General features: G+C 50.5%; 1 protein-coding gene and 1 long non-coding RNA gene across 2 annotated transcripts; one reads left to right on the top strand and one right to left on the bottom strand.

Annotated features, from left to right (window-relative positions):
* Positions 1–55: 55 nt before the first annotated feature.
* Positions 56–10902, bottom strand: DDOST (dolichyl-diphosphooligosaccharide--protein glycosyltransferase non-catalytic subunit). The gene is made up of 11 exons (XM_045548520.1): positions 10559–10902; positions 10259–10369; positions 4569–4655; positions 3300–3403; positions 3064–3158; positions 2551–2644; positions 2133–2281; positions 1540–1687; positions 775–895; positions 553–659; positions 56–460 (listed from the first exon to the last, which is right to left on the bottom strand). Exons 1-11 carry the CDS (start codon positions 10719–10721, stop codon positions 311–313), a joined length of 1329 nt encoding a protein of 442 aa, XP_045404476.1. The 5' UTR covers positions 10722–10902; the 3' UTR covers positions 56–310.
* On the top strand, positions 369–2988 carry LOC123635890. Its single transcript, XR_006734243.1, has 2 exons — positions 369–912; positions 2089–2988. It is a non-coding gene; the product is annotated as an uncharacterized LOC123635890 (long non-coding RNA).
* Positions 10903–12694: the final 1792 nt, after the last annotated feature.

Below are 12694 nucleotides of genomic sequence, written 5' to 3'. Positions count from 1 at the left end.
TCCAGTTATCACCAAGCAACACCCCTTAGCAAAGCACGACAAGGGCCAGATGAAGTTTAAGGGAAACATTTCTCTTTATTATTTTAGAAATGAACGTGACTGCACATATGAAAAATGCCTCCTGGCAATTCAAGGTGGGAAAACTTAGATAAAAATTATTCCCTGGCCCTCACCCCTTGGAACGCAGTGCTGCATCTCCCCTGGAGGTAAGACTGTGCCATTTTTCCATGGTTTTAAAAAACAAAACAAAACCACCAAGTCTTATGAAAACTCCCATCTCCATGTTGCAAGGAGTGTGGGGCCCTGGCCCTCAGTCAGACTTCTCCTTCTCCTTCATGTGCAAGAAGACGATGCTGAAGATGAGCAGCCCCAGCATCATGGAGAAGGCGCTGGCGTAGTAGGGGTAGGCCGAGGGGATGAAGCGCTCATACTGCGTGTGCTGCAGTGGCCTCACGGACACCTGTGACAGGACAGAGGTGGCAGGCCCCGGTCACTGGGAAGCCCGAGCAGGGCACATGCTGGCTGAAAACAGGGACTGCCACCTGTGCTTACCTGCGTGGAAGAGTACAGGTGAGTGTAGCCCAGCCGGTTGTAATCCACTTTAAACTGGAACACCCCATACACGTCAGGCAACTTGAACTGAACACTGTATTTGCCACCTGGGGAGGAATCAACACAAATAGCCAGGGGGGGTTCCCAGGGCATTGCGCCCATGAAGAAGAGAGGGGTACAAGCTGTTTTCCTGTGGCATTCTCTTGGAAGAACTACACTTACCTTTCTTCTTCAAGAAGGTTCTCACAAAAGGGTCAATGCGGACAAACTCCAGCTGGATGTCATCACCATCAAAGGGGACCCATTTGCCATTTGAGAGCTGCTCAATCACGATGCTGTACTCCTGAGAGGAAAGGCCAGGTCAGCCAGGGGTGCGAGAGACTAGAGCGGCACCGCCACCTGCAGGCAGAGCTGTACTCACGTCCCACCCCGTGAACACGGCAGGAACTCCCAGGAGCTCTGACAAACTGCAAAAGCCCCTGCCACTCAGCCCCGAACAGTAACCGCCCACCTCCCCAGTGAGGCTAATGCCTTTGGCTCAGCATCGCTACCGCCTCATGGGCCCAGGTTCCTTCGCACAGTATTCACGCCCATCAAACTCTGGACCCAAACCACCCGCCAAGCACTTTCAAGCATGCGTGCTTCCACAGCCACTGCTCTCCTGCCTGACAAATTTGTCCTTAAGACCCAACTAAAGTGCTGCTGCTCTTGTAAATCCAACCTCTGGGGCAGAATTAATCTGCAAAGTCCCTCCCACTGCTGCCCCCACATAGCAAAACACACCCCTCTGCAAAGTGAGGTCTCCAATTGCTCTTACTCTGTTACAGAGGCCCTGCACCCAAACTGACTTTCTTGGGTGCAGAGGTTAACTTATCCTTATTGATGCCCTGTAGGCCCGAGCACAGAAGCATTCAGTAAATGCTTCTGAGCTGAACTCATTCAACTTGGCCAAACCCTCGGGGCCCTCCCACCCCGAGAAGCTCTTACCACCAGGTCAGTGACAGTGTAGGCATTCGGTGGGGCTGTCTCACCCACCCGATGATGAGACACGGGCCCCACACGGAGGACACCCTCCTCCTTGAACACCCAGCGGGAAAGGGCCACAGCTAGCTCATAGTTGCCTGTCTGGGAATACCTACAGGAGGGAAACGGGGGAAGCTAGGGCACCAGAGCCCACTTCTTCCCAGCGGTGCCTGGCAGGCAAGGCCACTCATGGCCACCAAGACAGAGTGCACTAGCGAGGTTCTGCCCGCACAGGCCTCGTGCACCTCGGGATGCACAGTTAAAGGGAACACAGAAAAAAAGAAAAGATATGGGTTGTTCCAAGTGTCACCTACACAATAAATACACAGTTTTCTAAAAGGAATGGTGGAGATTAGGGGTCTCTAGATAAGTTATTACTATCTTAAAAAGTTGGGAGTGCCAACACCAGCTACATAGCAACAAAGTCAAGTCTTCAAATAATTTGACAGCATCTGAAGACACTTAGCCTCTGACACTTTTTGCTAAAAGCCTCCCTCCTCCCCATATACACAGCCCGCCCCACCCAGACCACGTGCCCTGAGCCCCCTGGCAGCTACCTCTGGGAGCCGGGCGTGGCCTTCTGCACTGCTGAGTTGAAGAAGGCGTCGCTGAAGAAGTCGAGGGAGCCACTGAAGATGACGCGGGCGTTGTTTCTGGCCTGGAGCCCAGCAATCAGGAGGGTGTTCTTCCCCACCGCATGGGGATACTGGGAACAAAATGAAGCCGTCATCCAAGCAGTACCAAGTAAGGGAAAAGCGGCCGGGTCTCCAGAGCAAGAGGACAGCAGGCCAGACCTAAAGGACCTTCGCCCCTACCTGAGAGCACACTGCTCTGCCCACGTCCCCCTTCCTACAACTTGTCATTTCATCCGCCTCAGCCAAGTGTGCTTTCTTGCTCTGTTCTTATTTTCAAATAAAAAAGTGCTTTACAATTGGACCAAGGAGCTGGAGGCCTCCAGGCTGCAAAGGCCCTTACCTGGGTGATAGGTTTGTCCGGGAAGAAGGAGTAAGAGGTAGAAGAGCCCGTCAGGATGTCCAATACCAAAGGATTGTCAGGATCAGCCACCATCCTGTAGAAGGACAAGAGAGCAGCCCAACAGTGACCCCAGGAACTGAGCCTGAAGGACATGGGATCCCCTGGGGCCATTTCTTCCCAAAACAAATCCTTTCTGTTTTTTCCCTCATGAGACAAGCTCTGGCTATGTTGCTTAGGCTGGTCTCAAAATCCTGACCTCAAGCAATCCTCCCACCCTGGCTTCTTGGGATTACAGGCAAGTGCCACCATGCCCAGCCTGACTCCTTTCTTAGTAGCCAAACATTTGGCTCTCCTCTTGCTGTAATGATGGTGTTTGACTTTTAATATAATAAATTAATCTCACCCACCTCATTGGAGGGAAGGGATGCCCCCAGATAACCAGAGTTTGGCTTGGTTTCCCAAACAAAGTGACCCCTCCCCCAGATTTCTGCTGGCCTCTCCCAGCTCACTCACCCAACACCTCGAAAGAGGATGGGATTTAGAGCTGACTTCCCCACAATGGTTGGGGCCTTCAGCAGGTTCTCAGTGTCAGCCACGATGAGCGTATGCTGCAAAGAGCAGAGGGAAACATGGGTGGTCAGAAAAAGGTTCCCGGAGCCAGGAGTCCCTCCTCACTCCCTCTTGGTTTCTAGACTAAGCCGAGCTTTGCTGTACATGCCTGAAACCTGGAAGATGACAGGTCTGATTACCTGGCCAAGGTCTGAGATGTCATAGTTGTGATGGTCAATGACAGCCGTTTTTTCCTCGTCAAACTCGATCCCGCACTCACTGCCCAGCTCTCGCAGAGGGTCACCTGTACAGACCCAAGAAATGCCTGGCTGTAGTCCTTACGGGTGAGCCCTGGGCCAAACAGGTCACTTGTCCTGGCTTCCTCATGACACTTCCTACTGCCCTGCAGCTGCATAGCCCCAGACAGACCCCTGGACAACAGCATGGTAACTCCATGGTCAGAATCTGAATTGATAAAATGAAAACGACCACCTGCCCCTCACCTTCCACAGATATGCAATGACCTGGCTCTGTACAAAAACCCCCTTTGAAGCAAATCAATTACAGTCATGCGCTGCACAAGCACATTTCAGTCAATGACAGACCACTTACATGACATTGGTTTTGTAAAATTGTAATACCATCTTTTCTACGTTGTGCTATGTTTAGATACACAGACACTTAGTACTGTGTTCCAGCTGCCTGCCGCCTCCAGCACAGTGATGTGCTGCCAGGTTTGCAGCCTGGGAGCAATGCCCCGGGCCGCACAGCCTGGGCGCGTAGCAGGCTGCACCAGCAGGCTGTGTAAGGACGCTTCCTGAGATCTGCATGGCGACCAAATCACCTAATGCCACATTTCTCAGAATGTGTCCCCATCACTAAGCAATGCATGACTGGCCCTCAGTCAAACCTGACCTGGATATACCTGGGCTGACAATGTTTCCCCACACCTTGTCACCCCACCAAGAAACCCACTCAATATGAGGAATATGGTTTCAAAAATCTATCAGTACTGAAAAAAGATGAAAGCAGACTGGCCAGGTGTAAACTGTTGAAGCTGGATGACCAGTGTATGAGGTTTAAGATACTAGTCTCTTTCTGCTTCTGAGTATCTTTGAAAATTTCCAAAATGAAAAACAAAACAAAAATCTGTCACATGCTCTGGGCTCTAATCCAATTAGCCTACCCTAACTTGCCTTTGTTGTGTAGGAGAAGAGCCCGTACAAAATAAAACAAGTAATGGGAAAAAACCAGCCACAGTTCCCAGTCCTTAAAGACCCAAGTCTCACTATCTCTGGTCACAGGAAAGCAAAGCAGGGTCGAATGCCAAGTGGCTCTGCAGTTCCCCCCCTGACTCCCTGGCCAAGGCCCACCGAGCAAATGCCAATCTGGCAGTTTCCATCTGTAAAGCCCTCCAAGCACCCTGGAGAAATGGGGGAAAGCACCAGAACTTCCCAGGATAGACTTACCAATGTCTGAGCTGGCAGCTACCAGGACGCTGCCTCCACCATCAATAAAGGCGCTGATGGTCTCCACATTGATGTTGCCTCCGAAATCTGAAATAAGGCACCAGACACAGTGACCCAGCGGTCTCCTCTCCCTGCTCCTCTGACATCTAGGAGGAGGGGGGCAGTGAATGCAGACCAGCCACATGCAGCTGCAGAGTAGCGTCCTCTGGAGGTCAAAATGAGAGGGAGGTTCACAAACGTACAGGGCAAGCCCCCATTCTCCCAAATGGCCCAGATTTATAAACGTTTAGGGGTTTAGACTAGTCAAACAGGCCGGGTGCAGTGGCTCATGCCTGTAATCCCAGCACTTTGGGAGGCCGAGGATCACGTGAGGCCAGGAGTTCAAGACCAGCCTGGGAAACATAGCAAGACCCTGTCTCTACAAAAAAAATTTAAAAATAAAAAAGAAATAGTCAAACATCTACTAATTACATTTGTCAAGTACATATTTCAAGTCACATATAAAATATTCATTTAGAAATACTGCATTTTTCTGCCCACATTTCATGTGATTCAAACTCATCACTTACACATTTCACACCCGTATCTTTGATCACTGGAAACGGACCTGGGTCACCTACCATAGTTTCCCAGAGCCTATACATTTCACTTCATCTAAGCTGTTTGAAAAAGCACTTTTGAATCTGTGCACGATGCTGTCACTTTTTTTTTTTTTTTTTTTTTTGAGACAGAGTCTCACTTTGTTGCCCAGGCTAGAGTGAGTGCCGTGGCATCAGCCTAGCTCACAGCAACCTCAAACTCCTGGGCTTTAAGCGATCCTACTGCCTCAGCCTCCCGAGTGGCTGGGATTACAAGCATGCGCCACCATGCCCGGCTAATTTTTTCTATATATATTTTAGTTGGCCAGATAATTTATTTCTATTTTTAGTAGAGACGGGGTCTCGCTCAGGCTGGTCTTGAACTCCTGACCTCGAGCGATCCACCCGCCTCGGCCTCCCAGAGGGCTAGGATTACAGGCGTGAGCCACCGCGCCCGGCCAGATGCTGTCACTTGATATTAGCACTCACTGGCCTAGCATTAGTAGCTTTTTTTCCTGTTAATTCTATACATTTATATCCATGATATCTACAAAAGAACCGCCCACACTGCTTTTTAAAAAGTGATCACCAAAAGGGCTCATTAATTTCCAACATTTGTAACTGTGAGCTCCTATCCTTTTTTGGTCCACTGGGTCAGGTGACTACTGCCATAAGCAACCAAAACTAGCACCGAGTGGAGCTATTTTCGGCTCAAGAATCTTCTCCAGGCTGGGCCCAGTGACTCACACCTGTAATCCTGGCACTCTGGGAGGCTGAGACGAGGATCATTTGAGGTCAGGAGTTTGAGACCAGCCTGAGGAAGAGTGAGTCCCCATCTCTACAAAAAATAGAAAAATTAGCTGGGCATGGTGGCACACGCCTATAGTCCCAGCTTTTCAGGAGGCTGAGGCAGAAGGATTGCTTGAGCCTGGGAGCTTGAGCTTGCTGTGAGCTATGAAGACACCACGGCACTCTAGCCTGGGTGACAGAGCAAGACTCTGTTTCCAAAAAAAAAAAAGAATCTTCTTCTCCAAAGTGTACTCCAGTGTTCTACACTAGGTAATGAAGGAAGCGCTCAGTAGGTCAGTAGTTCATTAAATGAGTAACTACTACTTATGAGCTGGGAAGGAAATAAAGCAGACAGTGGGGAAGGGGAGCTATTAAGCCAACATTGCTCAGGGAAGACCTGACAAGTCTTTTGACAAGACACAAGAGTGCGCCAGGCAGTCCGTGGAGTAAGAGGATCCCCCGCATAGAGAATGACAGGTGCAAAGTCCCCAAGGCAGGTGGCCATGGTCACCAGCACGGGACCCAGTGTAGCTCAGCTGGAGAAAAAGGGGTGAGTAGCAGGAGGTCAGGCCAGGGTGAAGCAAAGGGGGCAGGTCACATACAGCTTTGTGTGCCACATAAGGGCTCTGGCCATGGGAGCCACTGGAGGAGTCTGAGCAGGAGACCAACAGGATCTCATTTACACACACACACACACACACACACATATATATTTGAGACAGGGTGTCATTGTGTTGCCCAGGCTAGATCAGCCCAGGCTGATCATAGCTCACTGCAACCTTGAACTCCTGGACTCAAGTAATCCTCCCTCCCAGGTAGCTGGGACTACAGACACATGCCACCAGGCCTGGGTAATTTTTCTATTTTTTGTGGAGACAGGGTCTTGCTATTCCCAGGCTGGTCTTGAACTCATAGCCTCAAGTGATCTTTCTAAAGTGCTGGGATCACAGACATGAGCCACCATGCCCAGCTATATTTTTAAAGGACAATTCTGGCAGCCGGTGGAGACTCGGGTATGAGGGATGAGGGTGGACACAGCGAAGGGTTGGTCCACTGTGAAGGTCCAGGCAGTGAAGAGTGCTGGCTGGAACTGGGCAGCAGTGGTAGAAGTGGCAGGAGTGGCCCCCATGTGCTTTGAAGGTGAAGCTGCAGGGTCTGCTGACAGGCGGATGTGGGCTATGACAGTGAGAGGGGCACTAGGATGGCCCTCAGGAGTCTGGCTGGCTGAGCAATTAGGAGGATGGAAGTACCAATTTACTAAGGCTGAAGACAGAAGTTTGTGCATACATTAGGCAGTTGGAAACGGGTCCATAAAATGACTTTGTACAGATCTTAGTATGAGAAAAGCCCTCTTTTCTGGGGGGCAATCTTCAGGAGAAAACAAAAGAGTACCATGGCCAGATGTGGTAGCTCACATCTGTAATCCCAGCACTTTGGGAGTCCAAGGTGGGAGGATCTCTAGAGGCCAGGAGTTCGAGACCGGCCTGGGGAACATAGTGAGACTTCGTACCTACAAAAAAAAAAAAAGAAAAGAGCCAGGCATGGTGGCTCGAGCCTGTAGTCCCAGCTACTCAGGAGGCTGAGGCAGAAGGATCACTTAAGCCCAGGAGTTCTAAGTTACAGTGAGCTATGATCACATCACTGCACTCTAGCCTGGGCAACAGAGCAAGACCCAGTCTCAAAAAAAAAAAAAAAACACACCTTATTTTACCTCCAGATTAGACAGACCTCTTATATCTGGGACTCTTTACCTCTCATACTACATCTAGAAAGCCATCTATCCAGTCTCCTACAGAGAAGCTAGGCAGAATCAGACATTTCAAAAATAGCCTGTTGGTGTAGTGCAGTGGTTTTCAACCTGGGGTGATTTTGCCTCTTAGGGTGATATCTGCAGACATTTCTTGTTGTCACATGATGGGGAGGTGGTTACTGGCATCTAGTGGGCAGAGGCCTAGAATGCTGCTAAATATCCTACAGTGCACAGGACAGCTCAAACAAAAAGAATTAACTGGTCTGAAATGTCAAGAGTGCTACTGTTGAGAAACGCTTGTATAGTGCAAAGAACATAGGCTTTGAAATTGAGACAGCCTGGGGCTTAAAACTAGGCAAATCCCTTCATCTTTCTAAGCCTGGTTCCCCATCTACAGAACAGAGACCCAGTTTTTTCCAGGTGTAGAGGATGTGCTAAGGACCTGTCCCTGTAGCCACTACTGCGTGCAGCCTGGGAGCCTCCTGACTCGAGAGAGGGTAAGGAAGCCACTGACGCAAGGAGAAGGAAGCCCAAGCCACCACTCGCACACTTGAGAGGGCGAGTGATGGTCACAGGACCAGAGAAGGGTCCTCCCCTGAAGCCTGCTCCCCGGGGGTTCCCACGCGGATTTCCTGCAGCAGCATCTCCCGAAGTGTGGGAGCCACTCCACCAGGGCAGAAAAGGAGACCCACAGGGCTTTAAATAATGTTGAATCTCAGAGACAGAAAGTTACTCCCCTTCCAATTTTTTTTTTGAGTTTTCTCCATCAGAGCATCTTAGTTTGATGCCAGTCTTTAGAACGTCTCTAATATTTGCTAATTTCCTCTTTTAAAGGGAAGCTCCAGCTCAAAGCCTTCAGCAGGCAGCACTATCTGGCTAAAACTTAACAGCGTTTTTATTCTATTTATAGTTACCTTCTACTTAAACCAAGTGATGAGACTGGCTTTCCATTTCCCAGTGGTGACACTGGGTTTGTTATTGGTTCCCTTTTAAAATGTAACTTTAGTTGTTTATTTTTTTTTTAAAAAGCAGGTTAATTTGAAGGAAAATATTAGGTAATTATTAGCACAGGTGATATGGAATATCGTAAAAATCATGAAGGACATGCACCAATGACTACCAATTAGGAAACATTGATTTGGGCTCTCTGACATTTCTCCCACCAACAATATCCTCTCTCAACCTTCTCCTGATCAGTCTCACTCACTGCTTCTTTCCTTCCCGATCTATCTCCAGAAGGACGACTTGGACGGTTCCTCCACTTCATCTTACATCCCAACATGGGGTTTGGTAACTCATTTCAAGTCTTTATTTTTATTCCCCTAAAGACAGACTGAAAGAACTCCTCAAGGGCAGGCTCCCAATCCTTAATATCTCACCCAGTCCGAGTTCCAAACACAGCAAAAACTTGGCAAACACCAACTACTCTGCTGAAGGCTCCTTTACTGACCCAGTCATTTGAAGATTTCAACTTGTACAATCTGGGGTCACATCCACCCAACGAATCTTGCCCCCCAGAAAGCCAATACCAAAGGCACATGTTTCAGGGGATTGGAAGGAACATGGCAAATGACAAGAACCTAAGGAAAAATACTTCAGGGACTTGGCAGAACCCAATCTCACATGAACTACAGAAAATAAAGTAGTGCCAACGAAGCAAAAGATGTCCTAAGTTTCATCAACTGAAGGGAGGGATAGCAGTCCTGTCTTACCCCAGACACGGACAACTTGGGCCTTGTGAGAAAAAGATGAACTGAAGCAAATAAAGAAGAGAATGACTAGCATGCTCACAAAAAACATGGCAAAAAAGAAACAGCCAAAGGAACAGAGGCTATTTAGTCTGAAGAAGAAACAACTGCACATGACTGTGTAAAGGCTATGCTTCTAAGCAAGACAAGCATTACAGTTATTCTGTAAGAGTGTAAGAACAAAGTGAACTAGGAAGTAGGAGACAAATTTCAGTTCACTATAAAAACTTAAGAGAATTGTCCGGTGGTGGACTGGATTGCTTCATAAGATAGAAAAACTCAAGTACAAATTGGATAATCTGGCCAAGAGATTCATTCTGTTCAACAAGCAGCTCTCTGCTAGACTGCTGGATATACCCAGCCATCCTCAAGTGTGCTGGGGGCAGGGGGCAGGGGGGGAACCAGATAATTGCTAAGGCTCTTTTTTCAGCCTGAAACTATGAATGCATCTGAATTTCTAAGATAACTGCACAATACACACCCATATTAATAACATGCCATTTCTTCTTTCCACACAGGCAAACCCAAACAGGGAACTCTCCACCTTTCTATCTGGCCCTTTAAAAAGAAACTTTCCTCAGTAGAGCAGCAGGGCCCTGGGTTCCATAACCTGTGACAACACTTGAGCCACAACTCTAGGCTGTGTCTTTTAGAAAGATGTTCCCTCCTGGGCTCCGGTCAGAAATTAACATTTTCTCTTTTCTGTAGCAGCAGTGTCCAGGGCTGGCGACCCCTCCTGTGACCCAGAACATGCCCAAGAACTAGAAGCGATCCATCAGTACTGGGCCTCGAATCCCAGTTCTGGAGGAGATGCGGAGTCCTTACCTTCTACAGAGGGGGAGAAGATGATGAGATTGTCATAGAGGAACTCCCCATACTTAATGAGGGACAGGCTGGGGTCATCAGCGGTCTTGAAAGTGAGTTGAAAGCCCCGGTCTGGAAAAGAAGAAAACAGGGAGCTGAGGCAGACTGGACGCAAAGGGAAACCCTTGCTGCAGACGTCGCGACCCCTTACACCTGGACGGCCTGCTCCAGAGAATGGGCGGGAGGGAGGGTGGTGGATGCCCTCGAGCGCCTTTCCAACCCCAAACCCTCGCCCGCCACCCCCTCGGACCCGGTTCTCACCCTTCAAGCTCCGGAAGAAAAGCGAATGCGTCTCCCGCAGGTTGAGGTTGTCCAGCAGCACTAAGGTGCGGGGGCCGCTGGCGTAGACCCGGAGCAGCAAGAGCAGCAGCAGCCATGTAACAGACCAAACACGGGCAGCACTGGCGGGCCCCATCTTCCTCATTCTGCCAAAGAACCCAGCACCTGGACACCGGAAGTGTCCCGTCTATGGTTCCCCCAATCGCGGCTCGTGGCCGTGGAGTACTACCCGGAAGTGATCGGGGTAGACACGGACCGTGAGACCAGAGGCCCAGCTGCGGCGGTTAGCAGTGGAGCTCACCGCCGGAAGCGCCCCGGTTGGAGGCGGGTTCTTTGAACTCTATTGGTGGAAGAGGTGCAAGGCCCCGCCTCACCAGAGTAAGGGCTCAATCTTAGAGAGACAGCTCTGCAGCCGCGGCCAATCAACACGGCCCAGTGCCCCTTGGCTCCGCCCAGTCCGGGTTCCCGCCCCCCGCCCAAGCCCGGGTCCTGCTGGAGCTTGCGGCAGGTGCCGGCCTCCGTGGGGCTTCCTGTTCGCTGGCGTGGCCTTCCTTGGACCAGGACAGACTCTGGGCTGGGAACAGGCCCTACCTCCACCATCTCTACGGAAGAAGGGGTCGGAAAAATAAGATCAGGGACGGCGGCACTTCGGGCTTCCTGCCTGCCGCTCCCCTTGGCCGGGGCCTGCCCCACACAGCTTGGTGGGCCACGCTGCAGGCAGTGTGGACGGGCTGTGGACAGGCCTAGCAATTTGAAGGCTGTAGCTTTGGAATCAGCTGGGTTTAGTTTCCAGCCTTCGTCTCTCTCGCTGTGTTGCCCAGGCTGGTCTCAAACTTCCGGCCTCCCAAAGCCTTGGGATTACAGGCGTGAGCCACCGCTCCTGGCCAAACCCAGCTCGTGGGGCAGGTTTTGAAGCACTTAGCACCGGGCTAGGCTGAGCATCCACTCAGTAATACTGGCTCCCATCCCTTCTAGGTTAATACAGGGGCCACCCAGGTCACCTCAGACCTGCCTCTGTCCCACCATGAGTCTAAGTAAAAACTACCACAAGCAGTTCCAAGACTTCTCTGGGTCCCAACCACAATCCTGGGGCCAAGATAATTGTGGAGAGAGAAGGTAACAGTTCTTTTCTGACACTTGTCCACCAACCCAAGAATGGGGCAAAAATCACAACCTCCCTCCATGCACCTTCTTAACTAACTCTACCTCCCCTGCATTCCCACCAGCTCTGCCCCAAGTTAAGCCTCTCACCCCTAACTCCTCCAGAGCCCAGCCTTCTCACGCTCTACACAATGCCACGTCAATCCGCCTCTAATTCAGACCCAGTGGTGCCAACCTGTTGTTCAGGAGTCTACTACAAGCCCAGGGACACCCGAAGTTTCTTCACTCTCGGGTCTCCAGCTAAACTCATTTCTGCAGCCTCATCCCCTTCTCAGTTTCTGCTCCAGCCTTCCATGGAACACCCTTTAACGTACCCTGAGCTTCCCTGCCTCCTGCCTCTACCAGGAGCTCCCTCCCAGCACTCGCATCTTAGACCTCCCAGATCAAGATCTTCTTCATCCTTCGGGGGACCCCCACCCAGCGCTGCTCCCTTCAGAAAGGTGCTCTCTGTTCCCCATAAAAACCTGATCTCGCCTCCTGTGACTCAGTATGCCCTGCTGTGCTTAGACTCATCTAGAGTTATCTAAGCACCGCCCATCTCGGCTTCTCCAGAGTGAGCTTGGCCCAGGCATGTGGCTTGTGGGGCCTGCCACAAAACTGATGCAAAATAGGGAGAAGGGGGAAGGAGGAGGACTACCATGGAGCACCTACTATGCCCCAGGAGGTTTACATACCCTCTCATTTCATCTTCACAATAACCCTATGAGGTGGGCATCATCCCCATTTCACAGATGAGGCCCAGAGTGAAATGAGGCTCAGTTCCCTCAGAGGGTGGAGCACCCCACAGGGTGCACCTGGGATTCAGTGGGCAAGAGGAGGGCTGTGTCCTAGGTAGTCTTGTAACTGGGCACAATCAGGGTGGCCTGGATTCATTTTTGGCTAAGTCATGATACCAGTTCCAGGAGAGCCCCCTGAGGACTGTCAAAACCTGGGCCCTTTTCTGGCCTCAGCAGACAC

The sequence above is a fragment of the Lemur catta genome, chromosome 3 (genome assembly GCF_020740605.2).
Source record: "Lemur catta isolate mLemCat1 chromosome 3, mLemCat1.pri, whole genome shotgun sequence".
Taxonomy (NCBI): domain Eukaryota; kingdom Metazoa; phylum Chordata; class Mammalia; order Primates; family Lemuridae; genus Lemur; species Lemur catta.
Note: the sequence above shows the minus strand (reverse complement) of the source record. Positions and strands in the feature narration are given on the sequence as shown.